This window comes from Prionailurus viverrinus, chromosome C2, assembly GCF_022837055.1.
Source record: "Prionailurus viverrinus isolate Anna chromosome C2, UM_Priviv_1.0, whole genome shotgun sequence".
Taxonomy (NCBI): Eukaryota; Metazoa; Chordata; class Mammalia; order Carnivora; family Felidae; genus Prionailurus; species Prionailurus viverrinus.
Window position 1 is genome coordinate 77,302,389 of NC_062569.1, and position 21,781 is coordinate 77,324,169.

The 21,781-nt window shown below is 43.5% G+C and overlaps 1 protein-coding gene across 8 annotated transcripts in view; it reads left to right on the forward strand.

Annotated features, from left to right (window-relative positions):
• The window catches only part of MAP3K13 (mitogen-activated protein kinase kinase kinase 13), a 175,336-nt gene that overhangs the window by 152,702 nt on the left and 853 nt on the right, over nucleotides 1–21,781 (forward strand). For 2 of the 8 annotated variants that reach the window (XM_047874199.1, XM_047874203.1), the window contains 7 exons: nucleotides 292–408; nucleotides 1,100–1,237; nucleotides 6,459–7,245; nucleotides 11,758–11,828; nucleotides 14,262–14,559; nucleotides 15,686–15,783; nucleotides 17,906–18,149. In XM_047874199.1, coding sequence (XP_047730155.1) covers nucleotides 292–408; nucleotides 1,100–1,237; nucleotides 6,459–7,245; nucleotides 11,758–11,828; nucleotides 14,262–14,559; nucleotides 15,686–15,783; nucleotides 17,906–18,041 — 1,645 coding nt within the window. In that variant the 3' untranslated portion in view covers nucleotides 18,042–18,149. Of the gene's footprint in view, nucleotides 1–291; nucleotides 409–1,099; nucleotides 1,238–6,458; nucleotides 7,246–11,757; nucleotides 11,829–14,261; nucleotides 14,560–15,685; nucleotides 18,150–19,090; nucleotides 20,008–21,781 lie in introns of those variants that run through there. The other 6 variants (XM_047874198.1, XM_047874196.1, XR_007155484.1 and 3 more) reach the window with 5 other exon arrangements.

A 21,781-nucleotide genomic window follows, 5' to 3' on the forward strand; every position in this document is an offset into this window, starting at 1 on the left:
GAGAGAGAGAGACAGAGTGCGAGCCAGGAAAGGGCAGAGAGAGAGGGAGACACAGAATCTGAAGCAGGCTCCAGGCTCCGAGCTGTCAGCACAGAGCCCAACACAGGGCTCGAACCTGTGAACTGCAAGATCATGACCTGAGCCGAAGTCAGACGCCTAACCAACTGAGCCACTCAGACGCCCCACACCAATGTTTTTGAGATAAACCATCCTGGTTCTTATTTCTTTAGTGCGATTCTTTGTTCTCCCCCAAGGTAGCCAGCTTTGCTGATGCTGTATTTTCTTTGATAGGCATGCTTTGGATATTCGTGAACACTATGAGAGAAAACTTGAGCGGGCTAATAATTTATACATGGAACTGAGTGCCATCATGCTGCAGCTGGAAATGCGGGAGAAGGAGCTCATTAAGTATGTATCCAGACTTCTGTCTGTCCTTACTGAGTTGGGTCTACCAATCAGCAGAAATGTACTGCTCCTCCACACTGCTACTACTCAAAACTAAAAATAGCAAATACTTTATTCAATTACCCAACATTCCCTAAGGGATGTGCTGTGCGCAGGTCTCTTCCCCTGAAGAAGTTTCAGTTGGGTGGAGCTGGTCGTAGAGAAATGTGCACTTGATAGCCATTTGCAACTTCACCCTATTGAATGACCCCAAGAAAGAGTCCTCATTTCTAGAAAAGCTTGGTGTGGATGAGTGGGACCTTTCTGCCCCCCCCCCACCCCCCCAGGGAAGTAAGGTGGCTAATGAAAGTGGTTTAAGGTACTCTTGACAAGGACAAGAAAATCCGCTGGTCCTGACCAAAACAGCAACCGAAAATAAGTAGGTCATCTACCGTCATATTGTGTCTCCCATGAGGTGTGTTGAGGGAAGGAAGGTCAGCCCCTGAGTCCACCTGAGAGTAGAAGAGCACAGTTAAGTCACATTAGTTGAATTTCATATCTTTTCTCCCCTTTTTAACCTGAATAGTAACCTTGTAATTCAAAGAGCATGTATCTGTTAAGTGTGCCCGGCATCTGTGAGTGGAATTAGCCTGTGAAAACATTCTGCCCATCTGTCTGCTGTGACTGAGATGTGGCTTTTCCTTTCATTCTGCAGGCGTGAGCAAGCAGTAGAAAAGAAGTACCCTGGAACTTACAAACGACACCCCGTCCGTCCAATAATCCACCCCAACGCCATGGAGAAACTCATGAAGAGGAAAGGTGCGCCTCATAAATCAGGGATGCAGACCAAACGGTGAGACACTGTCCCAACCTGGTATTCAGAGAAATGGGAAAATATCTCCCTAAAAATACATTATCACATCATGGTTGGTGTGTCCACTCCGTAGCTCATCATTGGCACACTTGCCTCTAGATAAAACAGGATGGGAAAGTGAGAGAATGTGTCACAAACTCTAGGAGTCTAGTTTTTACTGCCTGAGGACAGAGATATTTATTGACTTAGCATGGAATAGTGAAAAGAAAAAGCACTGGGGGCCAGACAGACCTAGATTCAAATCAGCTCTGCCTCTGATAAACTGCATGATGTGGGTCACGTCACTTGACCTCTGTCAACCCCATAGGTAAAATGGTATAACGATCACACATGAGATTTCTTTTTCTTTTTTTGACCTGTAGCACACAGAATTGGGTTCATCATAATTCTTGTTTTATGCAACATTGGTCCATGTATGTCCCACTTTTATTTATTCATTGAGTTCTTTTTAATAATGTAGTAAGTGTCTATAAATCTACCACCAAAAACAAAAGGAGGGGCTTTGATAATTACCTATACCCAACCATGTGGGTCCCATCATTTCTACTCCTGCATGGGACTTCTGTGAAGTTTAAAAAGATAAATGTGAAGAGTGCCTGGGTACCTCAGTCAGATAAGCGTCTGACTTCGGCTCAGGCCATGATCTCATGGTCTGTGAGTTTGAGCCCCACGTCAGGCTCTGTGCTGACGGCTCAGAGCCTGGAGCTTGCTTTGGATTCTGTGTCTCCTTTGCTCTCTGCCCCTCCCCACTCACACTCTGTTTCTCAAAAATGAATAAATGTTAAAAAAATTTTTTTAAAATAAAATTATAAACCATAGGTGCTAAAAATTAGTTTTTGAATAATTTTTTAAAAGGTTGCCCTTTCCACTAATTACAGCACATTTTCCTTGTATTAGTTTAATCTTAGAATGCTCTTCTAGTCAGTTGTTTTATTATCAGGCTCTGCTAGATCCCCATTCCTCCCAAATAATGGAGAGTGGACTCTGTTCCAGCCAAGTAATGTAGAGGAGAGAAATGTCCCTAAACCTGGGGTATAGACCCAATGGTGAGACTTGAGAACAATGCAGTAAGGATCAAAGTAAGGACAAAATTAAAACCAAAAATGTATTTTAAGGCTTTGAGAATGGTGGCCATTCTACCATAGCATGACAAATAGAAATCTAAACTACTAAGGAGTAACTACATGGATTAATTCCAATTTTGCTTTTACTTACCACCCCTGACCACCTTCTAGTCAGTTCTGAGAAGCTGTTTGCAGATGGCACCTGGCAAAACCTCTGAAGATCCCAACACCTCTTTGTTTTGCTGTATTAATCAGGGACAGAGTTCACCTTCTGGCTCCTCCCTCCATTCTGCTACAGATAAAACTAAGAGCTTTGGAGGAGAAAATAGTATGAGCTCACGTTTACTTTTAAATTTGGCTATGAGGAATATGTTTGGAAGAGTTTGCCATCATCAGCAGATGCTTAGTCTCCAAGCTAACTGAACTCATCCAGGAAGGCAACCTGGAACAGGTCTTTGAGCTGCAAAGAGTTCTACTTGCCCCTGGAGGATTTCACTTTCAGATTATTTGGACAGTCCAGTGATTAAGTTAGAAGTCCAGTGACCTCTGAGGAGATCAGAGAGGAAAAACCATCCACCATCTATGGTGTGTCAGTGTGGGTTCAGTTGGGTTCTAAAAAGAAGAGAATCGGAGTTCAAGTATGGATCCACTAAGCCTATCACAAGTAAGTATAATCCAGTACAATAGTCTAAACACCTCATAATAAAGAGAAGCTTGGAATGGGGAAGAGCTATTCCTTAGTGTCAAAAGACTGGGGTTTGAGTTATGAGTCCTGGCATTTAACTTATTTTGTGATGGATACAAGTCAATTAACCTCTAGGATCCCTCAGTGCCATTATCTATAAAATGAATTTTGGAAAATGAATCATAGGAAACAAGTGTTTTATACATTATAAAGTGCTTTGTAAATGGTGAAGTGCTGTATCATTGTTATTCTGTGATGTTTGTACTGCTAGGTTCAATAAAAGCAGGCTTCCCCTGACTTAGGACACTTATTAATTTTTTTTAATGTTTACTTATTATTGAGAGGCAGAGAGAGACACAGCGTGAGCAGGGGAGGGGTAGAGAGAGAGGGAGACACAGAATCTGAAGCAGGCTCCAGGCTCTGAGCTATTAGCACAGAGCCTGACACGGGGCTCAAACTCACAAACTGTGAGATCATGACCTGAGCCGAAGCTGGTCGCCTAACCGACTGAGCCACCCAGTGCCCCGGGACACTTCTACCTCAGCTCTCTTTTAGGTCCCACCCTGGCCAGTCACTGTGTAAGTAGATACCCATAACTGGGCCTTGGATGGCTCTCTTGCCTCAGTAAAAGCCCCAGGACCTCCTCAATTCACATATTTTCTCTGGCACAATTTGGCCAGGTGACCACAGAACCATGAATCTGAGGCAGGAAGATGCTTATAGCAGCACAATACCCTGCCCACATTATTATATACCAGTGTTACCTGGAACTTCTGTTCTAAGATGAGCCTTGAACCGTCCTCCTGAGAAAGAAGAAAAACCCATCTCCTACAACCTGATACCTACTAATTTCCAGTGAGCCCTAGCTATTCAAATGTGGTCCTCAGTTCAGCATCATCTGAGAGTGTGTTAGCTCTTGGGGCGCCTGGGTGGCTCAGTCGGTTGAGCATCCAACTCCTGATTTCTCAGCTCAGGTCATGATCTCACAGTTCATGGATCGAGCCCTGTGTCATGCTCTACACTGTCAGCACATAGCCTACTTGGGATTCGCTCTTTGCCTCTCTCTTTCAGCCCTCCCCTGCTCGTGTGCTCACATTATTAGAAATGCAGACTCTTAGGCCCCAGACCTGACCTATTCAACCATTTTAATAAGCCCCAAGTGATTTGTAGGTACCTTTAAGCGTGTCCTCTGAATCTCTGATAAGCCAGACTGGAAATTAGGAGAAACTTCTTGTCTGGATTTTGCCAGTAATGCACTGTGAGACCATGAGACACTTGGGCTTTGGATTCCTCCTCACATAAGGTGAAGACAGGACTGTGTCTGTGGTTTTCAAGCAATGTCTGGGACACCCCTGGGCCCGCATAGAGGTGTCAGGGATTACTGCAGAAGTAGAGAAGATGAGGAGGGGGAGCCCTGCAGGGAGGGGGTTCTGCTCTGCCACCCCTCTTCAACTGTTCCACTATATCTGGCGGGGCGGCGGTGGGGCGGGGGGGAGATATACTTGACATAAAACATCATGTTAGTTTCAAGTGTACAATGTAACAATTCAATAAACATGTATATATTTTGAAATAATTATCACAGAACTCTAGTTATGTGATCCATTCATCTGCATAAATAATTCAGCATAAATAATTACATTTTGGGGGCATGTGGGTGGCTCAATCGGTTAAGTGTCTGACTTCAGCTCGGGTCGTGATCTCATGGTTTGCGGGTTCGAGTCCCACGTAGGGCTCTGTGCTGACAGCTCACAGCCTGAAGCCTGCTTCGGATTCTGTGTCTTCCTCTCTCTCTGCCCCTCCTCCACTTGCACTGTGTGTGTGTCTCTCTCTCTCAAAAATAAACATTAAAAAAAATTTTTTTTAAATAAATACTTTTTTTTCTTGTGATAATAACTTTCAAGATCTCTTAGAGACTTTCAAATATGCAATATTTGAAACAGTTGACCATTGAACAACATGGTTTCCAACAAATGCACTTATATGTGAATGTTTTGCAGCACAGTCCAGTATATGTATTTTCTCTTATGATTTTCTTAACATTTTCTTTTCCCTAGCTCACTTTAAAAATACAGTATATAATACATATAATATACAACATATGTATGAATCCACTATTTATCTTATCAGTAAGACATCTGGTCAACAGCAGGCTATTATTAAGTTTTCTGGAGTCAAAATTTATGCTTGGATTTTTGACCGTGCATGTTATTCAAAGATCAACTGTATCATTAACTATAGTCTCCATGCTGTACATTACATCCACAGGACTTATATATTTTATAACCAGAAGTTTGTACCTTTTGGACGCTCTTCACCCATTTCACCCATCTTCTCCTACTCCCCATATCTGGAAACCACCAGTCTGTTCTCTTACTATATCTATTTTATATACTGAATTTCTCATAATTCATTTAAGAAAAAGATTCTGTTGTTTAAAAAAAGTTTGGGTCTTCCTGCTCTGTAATTTGCTGATTTGTGTCTATCTGGTCCCAAAGAAGGAAGGATGTAGTGGTCCTACCTGGTATCCTCAAGTCTCTGCCCATACCCATTCATCAATCAGAAACCAGCTATTGTTTACCTGTGCACCCTGGAATCAGTGTGTGTGAGGTTTACCTTCAAGCTCTGGCTTCCTCTTGCATATGACCTATATGACCAGCCCAGACAGCACTTGAAAACAGGACTGTGAGAGGACCTCCTCCCGTAAGGAGCCAGGACAATGCCAGGTCACTCCTCACTGGCCCTTCTCTTGCTGGGTCTGTTCAACCTCCTAGGCTCCGTACTGTTTCCCCTTCCTCTGGCTCCACCCCTTTCTCAGTCTTCCTTAAACATTTTTGAGTACTGAGTGTGAGCAGGGCTCCCTGCTAATGCCCCTCCCATACAGAGATGGATGGACATCGTCCCAGACCCAGGAGACGATGTCTAAACCAAGATCCTTGAACTTAGCCTCTTGCCTAATTAATCTGAGGTTTCCTTCTCTTGTATCAGACCCCTGTGATTTGTGATCTTTTGTGGGATCTATCTAGATCCATCATCAGACAGATTTCTAATCATGGGCAAACCCATGCCTGTGCTTTGGCATATTGACACCAGGCGGATAGATGAGATTATAAGGAAGAGATTAAGAAGCCTATAGGGTAGAATTAGAATTTAAAGGGATTGAGTACCTTAGCTAGTGAGGCACAGAATAATATCCAAAAGGAATAAAGGAAATCCTCTATTGGTGAACATCTAAGTTGCTTCTAATTTTCTGGTGTTTTAAACTATGGTATAACATAACATCTTCAGACACACATCTTCATGCACATCTGTTGTCTCCACTGGATAAATCCCTGCCTATGTGACTGCTGTATCACAGGGTGTGTGTGTATCTTAAGGTTTGGGTTACATTTCCCCTAACTTGAATGTGTATTTTCATACGTTTAAAACTCAACCTTTTGTTTTCTCCCAGGCCAGATCTGTTGAGATCTGAAGGTATCCCCAGTATGGAGGTGGCTCCCGCCGCATCCCCTTTGTCTGGAAGTCCCAAAATGTCCACCTCAAGCAGCAAGAGCCGATATCGGAGCAAACCACGCCACCGCCGAGGGAATAGCAGAGGCAGCCATAGTGACTTTGCAGCGATCTTGAAAAACCAGCCAGTGCAAGAAAATTCACCCCATCCCACTTATGTACACCAAGCTCAATCCCAGCACCCTTCTTCCCATCACCATAACCCTCTGCAGCAGCAATACCAGCAATGCCCTCCTGCCGTGCCTCAGAGTCACCATCCCAGACTCAACATGCACGGACAGGACATTGCAACCTGCGCCAACAACCTGAGGTATTTTGGCCCAGCAGCAGCCCTGCGGAGCCCACTCAGCAACCATGCTCAAAGACAGATGCCTGGCTCCAGCCCTGACCTCATCTCCACAGCCATGGCGGCAGATTGCTGGAGAAGTTCTGAGCCTGACGAGGGCCCAGCTGGCCCCTGGGGCTGTTGTCAGGCTGACCCTTATGACCCCTGCCTCCAGTGCAGGCCAGAACGGTGTGGTTCCTTAGACATACCCTCTGCTGAGCCAGTGGGGAGGAGACCCGACCTTTTCAAGTCACCAGCACACAATCCCCTCTCGGAAAATGCCCAGGGTTCTGAGAAAATGGAAGAAAATGAATTCAAAGGCTGTAGGTCTGCATCATCCCTTGGCATCCCTCATCACGTCACCCCCCCAGTGCTACCTCGAAACACAAGGCCCCTGCAAAAGGTAAGCCATAATGACAACAGCAGTATGTGCCACTGCCTTCGTGGAATGTTAGAGCCTGTCATGTGGTGCATATTGGAAAACATGTGTAACACGTGTCCGTTTTGTAAAAGGATGTGATGGCAGAAGCATAAACAGAAGGGTTTTTTTTAGCTTAGATGCTCTCTTGCCACACTGTTTAAGTGATAGAGAGAATACACTTTGGGAACTACTGACCCCAGAGGACTGGTTCAAATATATATAAGTTATAAATAGATAACCAGGGATCTGTAATCAAAACTAGAACTACCCTAGCCTAGTCATGATGGATGTTGCAAGAAGGAAGGGTCCCATTATAAAACAAGTTTGAAAAACAGTATTCTCTGTCCTCTCTTGGAGATTCCTTGTGCACATCAACAAATCCTAGGCTTTAAGAAAATCATACAGGGGCGTCTGGGTGGCTCAGTCGGTTAAGCATTGGGCTTCAGCTCAGGTCATGATCTCACAGTTCAGCTGTTTGAACACCACATCCGGTGAGCTCCAGCCCCGCTTTGGGTGAGCATGTGTCCCACTTCGAGTGAGCTGGAACCCTGCATCAGCTGAACCCTGCTTCTCTCTCTCACCCTCTTCTTCCTCCCTCTCTGCCCCTTATGGAATTCTCTCTCTCTCCCTCTCTCTCTCTGCCCCTCATTCACTTGTACCCTCTCTCTGGAAAAAAAAAATCATACTGTACCTTGTTTAATCCGGCATTTTCCTCACCTAGTTGGCCATAATGGCTTTAAAAATAACATCTATTGGGGCGCCTGGGTGGCGCAGTCGGTTGAGCGTCCGACTTCAGCCAGGTCACGATCTCACAGTCCGTGAGTTCGAGCCCCGCGTCGGGCTCTGGGCTGATGGCTCAGAGCCTGGAGCCTGTTTCCGATTCTGTGTCTCCCTCTCTCTCTGCCCCTCCCCCGTTCATGCTCTGTCTCTCTCTGTCCCAAAAATAAATAAAAACGTTGAAAAAAAAAATAACATCTATTAATATCCCATGGAACTAGCCTTCTTCATAATATATTTTGGAGGAGTGTTTGCCTGGCTCAGTTGGTAGAGCATGTATGTGACTCTTGAACTTAGGGTCATGAGTTCAAGTCCCACGTTAGTTGTGGAGCCTACTTAAGAAAAAATAAAATATTAAGAAAAACAGTATATTTTGGAAAGCCCTGCCTTTATTAATAACCATCATGACCCAGCGAGTTCTTTGCCATTCAAACCTGTTCTTCTCCTCCTCACCCACTAGATGCCTAGGGTTCATTAGCTTGGAGGCAGTCTACCATAGTGGTTAACAGCATGAGCCTGGGAGCCAGACAGATAGGAGTTCAAAGCAAGGCTCTTAAATTTAGAACCTCTATGCTGCCCTTGTCTATAAATGGCCCCTGCCTCACTGGCTGATGTGGATTAAATGGGTTAATACATATAAAGCATTTTGAACAGGGCCTGGAACATAACAATCTTCCAAAAATGTTAGCTCATTTTGCTAATGAGTTAAAAATAAGATTATGTATGAAAAGTATTTAGCACAGGGCAGATACCCACTCAGTCCTTCAGTAATGCTTCACTTCAGCAACACTCAGCAGGAGCTCAGGTGAAGGAATGGAAGGGTCTAAAATGTAAATGAGCTTGTTTTGGTCAACTAGACATTTAAAAGAAGTTGACATATAATTCAGAATGACTAGAATCAGGGATGCCTGGGTGGCTCAGTTGGTTAAGCATCTGACTTCAGCTCAGGTCATGATCTCACAGTTTGTGGGTTCGAGCCCCATGTCAGGCTCTATGCTGACAACATGAAGCCTGGAGACTGCTTCAGATTCTGTCATCCCCTTTTTTTCTGCCCCTCCCCCACGCCCACTCTGTGTGTGTGTGTCTCTCTCTCAAAAATAAGTAAACATTAAATAAAAAAAGAATGACTAGCATCAAGAAGATAAGAAATAACAAGTTGGAGAGGATGTGGAAAAAAGGGAACTCATGTGCAGTGTTGGTGGGAATGTCAACTCGTGCAGCCACTATGATAAACAGTATGGAGGTTCCTCAAAATATTAAAAATAGAACCACCCTATGACCTAGTAACTTCACTTCTGGGTGTTTACCCAAAGAAAACGAAAGCACTAATTAGAAAAAATATGTGCACCCTTGTGTTTATTGCAGTATTGTTTACAATGGCCAAGATATGGAAATAACCTGAGTGTCCATCAATGGATGAATGGATGAAGAAGATATGGTGTGTGTGTGTGTGTGTGTGTGTGTGCACTTATACACACACACACATACACACTTACATACATACATATATTCATACATACATACAATGGGATATACTCAGACATAAAAAAAGAATGAAATCTTGCCATTTGTGACAACATGGATGGACCTAAAGGGTATTATGCTAAGTGAAATAAGTCAGACATAAAGAGACAGATACCATATCATTCACTTATGTGTGGAATCTAAAAAACAAAACAAATGAGCAAAGAAGAAATAGATTCATAAATGTGGAGAACAAACTAGTGGTTGCCAAAGGGGTGGGGGTGGGGGAATGGGTGAAATAGGTAAAGGGGGTTAAGAGGTTCGGACTTCCAGTTATAAAATAAATAGGTCACAAGGGATGAAGAGTAAAGCATAGGAAATATAGTCAATAATACTGTAATAACTTTGTAAGGTGACCTATGCTAACTATACTTGTTTTGGCAAGCATAGCATAATATATGCACTTGTTGAATCACTATGTTACACACCTGGAACTTATATAAAAATTAATTACACTTCAATTAAAAAAAAAAGAAGTTGAAGCTGAGGGCTACTATCTCAGAACTGTATTTCTTCTCCCGAGTGCTTCTCCCGAGTGACTAAGCATTCCCAGAGATTAAGTTGTGTTTTGGGTGCTCTTACTCCCTATATGGCCAGTAACATGTATTTTTTTCAGTAACAACTTTATTGAGATATAATTTACATACCATAAAGCTCTCCTATTAAGTGTACAACTCAGTGCTTTTATTCATAGCTATGCAGTCACCACCACAACCAATTTTAGAATATTTTCATCATCCCACAAACAAACCCAGCACCCTTTAGCAGTCACCCCAGTCCCCTCCCAAGTAACATGTACCTTTGAGCCATTCTGATGCCATTTTGATGCATTCTTTGGGCCCACGGGCCAGGAAACACACACCCCATACATTTGGCCTCCCTGGAACAGCACTCCCACAGGACAGTTCAACTTCTCTCGACCGGGATACACTTCCGAGGTATGCCTAGGGTAAATGCTCATCTCGGCAGTCAGTATAACCCCATGCCTGTCTTTGCTACTCAAAAAGGCATATCAGAATACAAATTGGTAAGAGTGATGGTATATTAAAACTGACTTTAAGGGGCACCTGGGTGGCTCCGTTGGTTAAGCGTCCGACTTCAGCTCAGGTCATGATCTCACAGTCTGTGAGTTCGAGCCCCACATCAGGCTCTGTGCTGACAGCTCAGAGCCTGGAGCCTGCTTCAGATTCTGTGTCTCCCTCTCTCTCTGCCCCTTCCCCGCTTATGCTCTGTCACTCTCTGTCTCCAAAATAAATAAAAACATTTTTAAAAAAATTTAAAAAAAACCTGACTTTAAAAGTAAATTATCCTCAAACTTTGGTACGATTACTTGGGCCCAGTTACCCACCTTGCAAGGGGTGATAGTAATCCAGTGCATCATGATTCTGTGGGTAAGGACGGCTGATTTTAAGTGTGACTGTTCGTATGTCCTCAAAGAGAAATGGACTCTTCCTGTGAAGGAAGATCATCTTCTCAGGACACTTACCCAGACTTCCAGATGAACCACAGAGCCCTAGCAATCACGAGGCCTCAGATGTCCCAAGCAGAGTTCCCTTATCCTGGCCAACACGCGGGCTCACTAACGCACTGAGCACCTGTTTAGTGCAGTGTATGCAGTGTTGTATTCATGGTGGAATGAGAAATACAAGATATGGCCTGACCCTCAAATAATGTATGCCTTAGTAGTGCAAATGATATAAGCATAGTAACTATAATATTAGTGAAAAGGTGACTGGTGACATAAAAGGGGGAAAGTAGTTGTTAGGTTTTGAAGAATTGAAAGATCACTTCTTGGTGGAGTCCCTGTGTCAGGGCCTGGAACCATGAATAACAATAATTACAAGGCTGCCCCCAAATCCAGACCTTGTCTCTAGTTTCCCCTCCTCATCGCTCACCTTGGACAGTCTCATGGAGTCCTCACCTACCTGAGGGCAAGGCTCACATTTACTCAGGTCTGTGTGTCTTCCAGCAAAGAGCACAGACCCAGTCATCATGGACACTGAGGAAAAGTTGCTGAATGAATAAAGGAAAACATATATGTTTAAAGATGACATTCAGCAAACTACTATTCAATGCCTTTTTATTATAATTAAATCTTTTATATGGAGTGTGTGTGTGTATGTGTGTATGAGAGAGAGAGAGAGAGAGAGACAGAGACAGATTGAGGTAAAACTCTCCCCTTGTTCTCCTCAGAGTGGAGATGACTCCTCAGAAGAAGAAGAAGGGGAAGTAGATAGTGAAGTTGAATTTCCACGAAGACAGAGGTAAAACCAATAAACACCTGTGACTGCTTTCATTGTAATGGGGAAAATCCTGAGTTTGCCATACCTCCTGTTCAGTCACAGATCACCTTCGAACAACCACCTTGTAGGGAGATTTGAATTCACAATTCTTCCTTTCCCATTGCCACATTTTGGCGGCTGGCTATGCACAGCAGATTCTAGTTCATCAGAATTCATTTCTTAGGAGCTTCAAGATGAGGAGTATAAATATGGATTCAATGTGCATTTGAGAATGTAGTGGGAATTTTATGAGAGATGGCCATGCTGTTTTGTGGATAATATCATTGGTTTCTGGTGTACCTCCTTTTATTAGTCTCTTGGGCTACTATAACAAAATACCACAGGCTGGGTGGCTTAAACAATGGGAATTTATCTTTCGCGGTTCTGGAGGCTGGGATCAAGGTTCCTGGTGAGGACTCTCTTCCTAGCTTGCAGACAGCAGCCTTCTTGCTCTGTCCTTACAGGGTTGAGGTGGGGGAGTATGGGACAGAGAAGGTGGAGAAGGGAATGAAGGAAAGGGAAAATATCTTCCTCTTATAAGATCACAGTCCCATGGGATTTTGGACCTGCGCTTATGATCTCATTTAACCTTAATTATCTCCTAGGAGCCTATCTCCAGATTCAGTCACACTGGGGTAGGGCTTCAATATACGAATTGGGGTGGAGGTAGGAGGGAACACAGTTCAGTCCATAGCACTCTCCATGCCTTGGATTTTATACCTCAAGTTAAGTATAATTAATTAGGTTGAGTCCTCCTTCAACCCAGCCTTAAAAATAGCTTCGTGCTTAGCCAGAAATAGTCATTGTAAATTAAAGAAGTACTACATCCCCCTACTTCTAGAAAAGAGCTGCCCTTATGTAGGAGTGGGGAAGATAGTTTTCCTCCAAGAAAGCCTTTTCTGCAATTAGGCATTCTGTTCTTGAAGAATATGGCTCTAAGAATCTGCCAGAAAGGTTTGTGTACCTGCCCAGAAACAGGAATTCTCTGCAAACCAAGGGATTCCTTTGGTAAATTGTATTCTGGGTCCCAACGCTGTACAAAGAATTGAAATCTGTTCTCATCCCCTGAGCTATTCCTGCCACATTGCTATTGCTGCCTTATTGCCTCCTTGGTTTCTCCTATGCAGTGAGATTGAATCTGAGTAAAAATGTCTTTTTGTTCTCTAAACTCACTCTACCGACATCACAATTACGTGACTCCCAGCTTTGTTCCCATGACACACCATACACTCAGCCCACCTAATGGCTTCCCGCCTTTCTTGTTGGCCATGATGCAAATTATATGTATGTTTTTACTGCATGGTTTTCCTTTTTATAACATTTTGCTCCCTATCTCTTTTCTGGATTCCTAGCCTTGAGATGTTGTGTAAGTCCTACTTTAATTTCCTTCTCCCCCAGGCTCTTTTCAGGTGTCCTTGATCCCCCCAGCCATGCAGCCTATCACCTGACCTTGTCATTGGCGAGGCTCAGATCGTATGCCATCAAAATCACTTTGTACTAAGAGATACAGAAAGATCTGACAATGACAGAGGAAAAAGTCAGTCTTCTTTTTATTATTTGTTTTCTTTTGAAACCAAAGTGAACTAACAGCATTCTTATTTGCTAGGCTACTTATAAACAATGGGGAAAAACTGAAGAACTTTTGCAAATTCTCCCTCTGCTCCCCACCCCCTGCAGATTTTGCCTCATCTGAGCTAAACCCACATGTTAACAGGACTCAGTCATTAGCTGACTAGGCAGTGGCCATAGCTGCAGAGGGAACGTTCCTTCCAAGCTCATCTGCACTGGGGGTTGGCTGACAGGGCGGACACACGTGGCCTTCCACAGCCGCCATGCCCAGTGGGAAATGCAGCTGGTAGAGAATGACTCTGAGCAGGGTATGCGTAGACCCGGCCCAAGCTGCAGCTCTGCCTTCTCTGATGGTGTGGCCTGGAGCAAGTCACTTTCCTTGTCTGGCTCCAGTGTTATGGCCTGAGAAATGAGTTAGACCGAAGAATCTCTCAAGACTCGTTTACCTGTAAGAATCTGGGAGGTCTGTGTATAAGCAGCTGAATTTCAGTTTGAACTTTTCCATACCATGCATGCGTGTACACAACTGTGATCAGAGCTGCTGAGTTTCTCCAAGACCAGTAGTAGCCATCAACAGTGGAGTGTACTGTTTAGCCACATAAACATACAAACCAATGAACAGGAAATGCAAATTTCCTTCTCGTTTGCTTTGAAATTTAATAGTGTCGGCTCCATAGCTCAGGGGTTAGAGCACTGGTCTTATAAAATTTAATAGTGTCTATCCACCTGGAGTTTCGAGTCTCCCTCGGGGGCAGGGAGAAACCTAGAAAACCTCTCACCAAGGCTATGGTCTAAGAACAGTAGTTGTTCCCGTGATTAAGTTCCTCTGGTTTTTTGTGGTTCTAGGCCCCATCGCTGTATCAGCAGCTGCCAGTCGTATTCAACCTTTAGCTCTGAGAATTTCTCTGTGTCTGATGGAGAGGAGGGAAATACCAGCGACCACTCCAACAGTCCTGATGAGTTAGCGGATAAACTGGAAGACCGCCTGGCTGAGAAGCTAGATGACCTGCTGTCCCAGACGCCAGAGATCCCCATTGAGATATCCTCGCATTCAGATGGGCTCTCTGACAAGGAGTGCGCCGTGCGCCGCGTGAAGACGCAGATGTCTCTGGGCAAGCTGTGTGTGGAGGAACGTGGCTACGAGGTGGGGCTTCTCCTCCCTTCTCCTCTGATCACTATAGCTCTTTGGGTTTAGAGCATGCTCAAGTCATTTAGGGTATAAGATAAAACAACTGCCTCCTGGAAGTAAGTAGAAGTGCAGAGATCCACAGAGCTCCCTGAAATAAAGGCAGTTCTCCTAAATGAGGCACAAACATCGAACTGCTCGGGCATCCTTTCTTCTAAGATTTAACTCAAACATCTCCTTCTCCTGACCCCATCTCCCTTGTGGTTAAGGGTATGAGCCTCCCCCCTCCATGTCCCCTGGATGATGCTCTCATAGCACAGGGAACACTTCAATGCCTGTCCAGTGCTGCCTTTGAAGGCAGGATAGCATAGTGGTTGTAAGTTTACACGTGGAATCTGACTGCCTAGATGCCAATCCCAGCCTGAGTTCTCTACTGACTGACCGCAGCATTGGGCAAGCTACTAACCTCCCTGTAGGTCAGTTTCCTTATCCGTAAAGTGGGAATGATTAACAGCACTTATCTCCTAGGGTGCTTGTGAGGATTAAATGAATTTCTAGATGAAAACCACTTACAGCAGTGCCTGGCACATAGTGAACACTATGTAAATGGGGCTGAGGTGGTATTGCTATAATTGCTATCATCATCGACATCATTTTTTTTCTTCCAAGATTTTCCTTAAATTCCAGTTAGTTAACATATAGTATAGTAGTGTGGTATTGGTTTCAGGAGTAGAATTTAGTGGTTCATCTCTTACATACAACACCCAGTGCTCATCCCAAGAAGTGCCCTCCTTAGAGCCCATCACCCATTTGGCCCATCCCCCACCCACCTCCCTCCAGCAACCCTCAGTTTGCTCCCTGTCGTTAAGAGCCTCTTATGGTTTGCCTCCCTCTCCGTTTTTATCTTATTTTATTTTTCCTTCCCTTCCCCTTGTTCATCTGTTTTGTTTCTTAAATTCCACATATAAGGCCATGTCATGTTTATATGTCTTCTCTCTCCAGAAGCCCTGCAAGGACAGGACCTGGTCTCATGTATCATAGCCAGCAACCCAGCACAGTGCCTGCCCTCTGGGAAGCGTTCCATACATGTTTACTAAGTGATTTCCCAAACAAATTAAGGTTTTCTTTTGTCTCGACTTTGCAGAATCCTATGCAGTTTGAAGAATCGGACTGTGACTCTTCAGATGGAGAGTGTTCTGATGCCACAGTCAGGACCAATAAACACTACAACTCTGCTACTTGGTAATGAAAGAAAACCCATCCTGAAGATCTCATGACTATACTGGCATTTCAGATCCATCCCACCCCCAGACTCTTCCCACTCTCTCCCTGCTTTTTCGTCTGGGAAGAGAGCTGCCCCCTCTTTCTTACCCCTAGAAATGAGCTGCAATAACAGGAACATGAGACTTCGCAAATCTCTTGGAAAAAAATATCCAAATGAAATTAAGTCTCACTGAACATTTCAATCAAGAATGGCAGGGATCTATTTTATTGAATATTCTAGCTACTGTAACATTGATATTTATTTTTGTTTGACATTTTAACACTTTGTACTGTAAAGAGTGAACTATATATGATATAGAGAGAGACACAATAATTTCTTGCAAAAAGAGAGAGAGAGAGAGAGATAAAGGAAGAAAGAAAAGAAAGAAATAAGTGGAATTTAGGAGCAACATCGTTGGGAATTTGTGGGGCCAGGAGATATTATTGCTACTTGAACAGGGGACCAGTTCTTTTGGCCATAAGAGACGAAGAAGAGCCAGAGCAAGACATACTGATTATTTTAGAAAACAAAGAAAAGCAATTCCAGGTAACTTGTGAACAGACCACATTAAGTTCAACCAGCTTGCCCACATGGGTGATGGAAATGATCTAGAAGAGACTGATGACCAGATACTTGCACCCAAGGTCCTTGAGGGCATGTGCTTCCTCTAGGAGGAAAAAAGACAACTACACATCTGGAAGCTGATTTCATTTCAAGAACTTGAAGCAGCATTTGGTAGTGAGACTTACAGATAGCATCAAGCCTTGTCTGTGACAAATGCTTCCCTTTTTAATGCTGTCATTGTCATTACCTTGACAAATGTGTTACCTTGACCAATGTGTTGATTTTTCAGACTCAAGTGCCATTTTCTTATAGCCTATTTCCTTTCCACCTGTTGACCACTTCCTTTAGGAAAAAAGGCAGGGGGTGCCAAAAAGAGAAAAAGGAAATTTACAACAGTATTAGAAAAGCAAATGTGGAATTTGTGAAAGTGCATTCTCACAATGTCTCAGTTCAGCTACGTGAAGAAGATCAGATCACCCCTCTGTGGAACCAGGTTACTTGTCTACTAGAGTCATATTGATTCAAACAGAACAGACTTTGAAGGCAGCTAGCGTGTGTGTGTGAGTCTGTCCAAAGTCCAATCCCGAACCACCCCCTTGTTTTTATTCATTAACTCATTCTATCTGGGAAGCTTTAGTGCCTGGCTACCACTATCAGGATAAAGGCAGCATAAGCAACTTGTAAAAGTCAACCCCTCCCACATTACAATAGCATTTTTGTTAAACGCAACTGGTAAAGTGTATTTTACTGCACTTTGGATCAATGCAGTTGGAAATAATTGAATCTGGAAATTTATAGAAAGAACAACTGATGCTGAGCAGCAATTAGATTTTACATTGTCCAAGACATGAGGTCCTGGCTTGTCTCTGGGGTCACGGTCTTTGAAAAGCATCCCAAGGAATTTCATCATGCCTCAGCTTCAAGGAAATTTTTATCTAGAATTTTATATAAAAACGGGTGTTGCCTAGTTTCCATCTCTGTCTCCAAGATAGGTTACTGTCAAACAACCTATCTAGGCTCAAGACCTGAAGAACATGGCTTGACTCTTTGACACTGCATCACGTTGGACATTAGGAAAGACTTACACATTACAGGTATTAAACTATTTCCAACAAAGATGAAAACGTTGCCCTCCGCTGGGGGTCGCCGATTGCATCAGCCAAAAAGGAAAGGTGGAGGGAATTTAGAGCACTTCCTTTGCTTGTCTGATCCCTCCATGTGTTTACACTTTATGTTGAGTCGTTGATTTAAAATGTAGTGTCTATAATTTATAGCTCTTAGGTAAGATGAAGGAAAATGTTTAACTTATACAGAGAGCAGTATTGTTTGCATTAAATTATTCCATTTTGTATAAATTCTGTAGCTGGACTACATGAAAGATCTTAAGTTATGGCATTATTATCACTGTTATTTTGTTTTATAATAATTATCATTCTCATTTTCTGTCGATCAGAAGGTGTGGCTTTACAGTGTAGCACAATGATTGTGTTTATTGCTAACCATGAATAATTATGGGTTTTTATGATTTTTGTGAAGGAATGAAAATGGAACTGCCATTTGGGAGCTCCCTGGTATTCATCTTAGTTGTATTCCCTCATTTTCTGTGTGCAACAACAATCATCTGAGGATGCGGGTTCTGCCCTGGAGGCCAGTGGATGCACTGTGGCTTTGACTTGATCCTGAAAGCTCCCGGGTGGGCAGATGACTGAGTGGATGGACAAATACTTCAGAAGCTGTAAACTTTCTCAAGTTTCTTAAGAAATAAAATCATGGGACTACATTAGAGGCAAAAAGAGAATTATTTAGTCCCCTGGGAGGAGCCGACCTAGGGAGTTGCTGCCTGGGGCCCATGGGTTAGGCAGATTCAAGAGCGGGCAGCACCGTTTGTCATCTCCTTCTTTCCAGGTCCCATAGTACCAACTTTTTATTTCTCCTGGCTGGGAGTAGCAGGGAAACATAAAAAGAAACAAGCAAACAAAAAGAATATGTATATCATGACATTGACATAAAATGCCTAGCTATGATGTCATCCCGTAATAAGACTAGAGGCATTCTAGAAGGAGGCCTACTCACTTAGAGGGTGATTGGGCCGGAAAAGTACCTTAAAAGGCCATATTTTCCATCCTTGGACTTCAGACCACACTCAACTGTGAATCTCTCTGGTTCATTTCTTCTGGGAACTGAGAGTTCATCTCTTGAGACTTCAGACCACACTAAACTATGAATCTCTCTGGTTCATTTCTTCTGGGAACAAGTCTATGTCCCCTTTCTCTCCACCATAAAACACACTTTAGCTCGTCCAGTTCTTGCCCACCTGTAGTGGCAAAAGGAAACAGGAGGGTCGGCTTCTGTCTTACATCTTTCAGTGATGGTCTTCCTCGAAAACCCACACCTGATACCTCATAACTTTGATATTTTTTGAATTCCCAAATATGATAATGCCATATACCTATCTGGGTTAACTGTTATAAGCATGTTAGGGTAGTAGACAGTGTTGAATCATGAGTCATTCACTGTATTGTTGAGAGTTGAATAAAGCTCCACATTGAACCCTTTTATTTATTTATTTATTTTTAGTAGAAGTGACGAGAGGCTTCAGAAAAGTCTAGGTTAAAAATAGTCTAGGTTAAAAAGAGAAATGCCTTCTCTATCCCAGCCTTGCCCTTCACTGCCTGCCTTGAGCTAACCAGGACAATTCCGTGTGTGTTTCTTGGAGAACAGCTCCACATCCTCTGAGGAGTGCTGAATCTAAGAGCTCAGGAAATTGAAGAGCTGATCCTTCAGTCCTGAGGACTGTGCCACAATGCTTTAAGGAACCTCACAAGACTGTGATTTCAAGCTTCATTGTTGATGGAAAGCTTAACCCCCTTGGGATCAGTGTCCACATTCATTTAGCGTCTGTTTTTGACTGACTACAAGATAACGAGTTTTAATCTGTGTTGCAGATGAACATTGGTTCTGATTTTCATCTATTTCTAGATCATGTCCTCTGGTAACAATTCCTATTAAAATTGCTTTGCAGAGGGACTGAGAAGCCAACTTCCTTTGAAATCATAATAGACCTTACCGCCACTGAAGTTTAGACCTGTTTGCAAGATTGGGGGAGCTCCTACTCAAAAAGGATTTGGTACAGCCTACTTGAAGTTCAGATATTTAAAACTTTAGTACCAGCAAACCATCCTTCTAGAATTAAGGATTTTTTAGTAGGACGTACTAAGTACTGGACATATATTTCAGGGCCTCATTGTGCTAAATTTCCCTCTTACTCTAAGTAATAGATACGATGATTTGGGATTTTCCGGGTACCAACCCAATTTTAAATGCCCTCCCCTACTGTGAAGCCCTGACACATCCTTTCCATGTGAATGCATCCTCACTGATCAACTAATTTACTTTTTTATCCCCATGCCTTTTTGTCTCAAGTGTTCCCCCTTTTCGTAAAATGTTCCTACTTGAACTTCCTGGAACCGAATTCTCTAGAATAGAACATACTTGGAATGCAAGGGATTCCTGCCTTGCTCTGCAGTACAGTTTGTTGTTTTGTTTTTCCACGAAACCAGAAGCCAATATACTACCACATACCACCACCTACCACCTCCACCCTAACACCCAAGACTGATGTTATTTATTGATTGCCATATTCTTTCCCGCCCAGCCAGGACACAGCCTCAGAACCTCTCATAACACAGCACTTGGAGAAACAATGACAGCTTGATTGGAAAAGGGGACATCTATCTCAGCATCCCAACTCGAACCTCACAATTAATTTTCTCAAGGTGGTTTGAGATCTTGAGTTAGCCCTGAAGGGAGAATGACAGGACCACACCAGTGTTCTCCTTTTGGAGCCCACCCTGTGGCTGTGGAGGTCAGCACCACTGGCAGGAAAAAGGCCACTTGCTTCCACCCACCGCCCTTTTGGACTACAATTCCAATTGAATAATTTCCAGTCACTGATGGATTGAATTCCAAAGTGTCTCTTCATTTACGTCATTTCATTGTGTTAAATAGGCATGTTCCTCCCTCCCCTTCTATAAACAGAAAGCTAAAGTGAGGTCCCAGTTACCTGCTTCTTTCTTAGACTCTGTGAGGCTAATGTATCCAAACAGTGTGATATTCTTCTTAAGACTTTGACTTGTACTGTCAGTATGAATTTAGTGCCTTTCCAGGCAGCAAGATTTTTCTTCTTTGCTGATTTCATAGAATAAACGTCCTACTTACTATACTCGTATCACCCATGTTACCAACCTCACAGACTAGCACGTAAGAATTACGTTAGTCTGTTTGCATGTTGCAGCCAGTACTGCAAGCGCCTATTCAAACTGGAATGAAGTAGGCTGCCAAGTGGAAGAGCCTCTGGAACCTGGAACATTTCTCAGGGACAGGTGGCACAAGAGGGGAGCTCTGACAGCACTGCTCTGAAAAACAGGGTTACCCCAAAGGAGTTGGACTAAAGCTTTTGTTAACTTGTCACATGACCAGAACATGATGGCAGGATTTCATAGAGACAAGCCCCTAGGCAGATGCAAGGCCACTGTAAGAAAACTTTCGGCAGACCCCCGACCCCCAGGCTTACTCTCTAGAGCCACTTCACCACGTTCGGGAATGCTGCCTCCTGGCCCCAGGCTGTTGCCCAGTGACCTGACAGACGGGGTCCTCCAATGGTCATACACAGAGGGACCCCGCAGCCAGAATGTGCAAGCTCTTAGGAAGATAGCCTTTTTTTTTTTTTTCACAAATAATTTTTTTTTTTAACCTTATTTATTTTTACAGAGCAGGGGAGGGGCAGAGAAGGAGAGACAGAGGGAGAAAATCCCAAGCAGGCTCCACACTGTCAGCACAGAGCCCAATATGGGGCTCAAACTCAGGAACTGTGAGATCATGACCTGAGCCGAAGTCCAGAGTCAGATGCTTAACTGAGCCACCAAGGTGCCCCAAGAAGATATCCCTTATTGACCATATCATCTGAGTGGCTTTCCACCTCCAGTGCCCTCTTCTCAGACTCTGGAAGTGGGAAGACCCACTCTGATTCTTTATTGCAATAATTTGAGTTCCTATCAATTTGGAACAAATTCTTTTTTGGGGTTAAGTCTCAAAATGAGCTTCCTCATCTGTCTCCCTGGACCTCCAGTACCATCAGTCCCCTGCTCCCTGTGGTTTCTGATGCCAGCTCCATTTGTACTGAATAATTGTACACTGATGGGAACAAGAGCGACTATCGAAGCAAACCAATGCATGGAATTAAACAAAAAGCGTGCTTCACTCCTTTCTGGTCCTGTCTTTTCCTAAGGTTCTGTTTGTGTCCCGAAAGCTGCCTTCACAGGTCTCAGCACTTGTCAGAGCTGTAGGGAAAGGAAAACTTCACATGCAGGGTGGCCTGCAGCCAGGAAAGCCGGGTGTGGAGAAGGTTTCTGT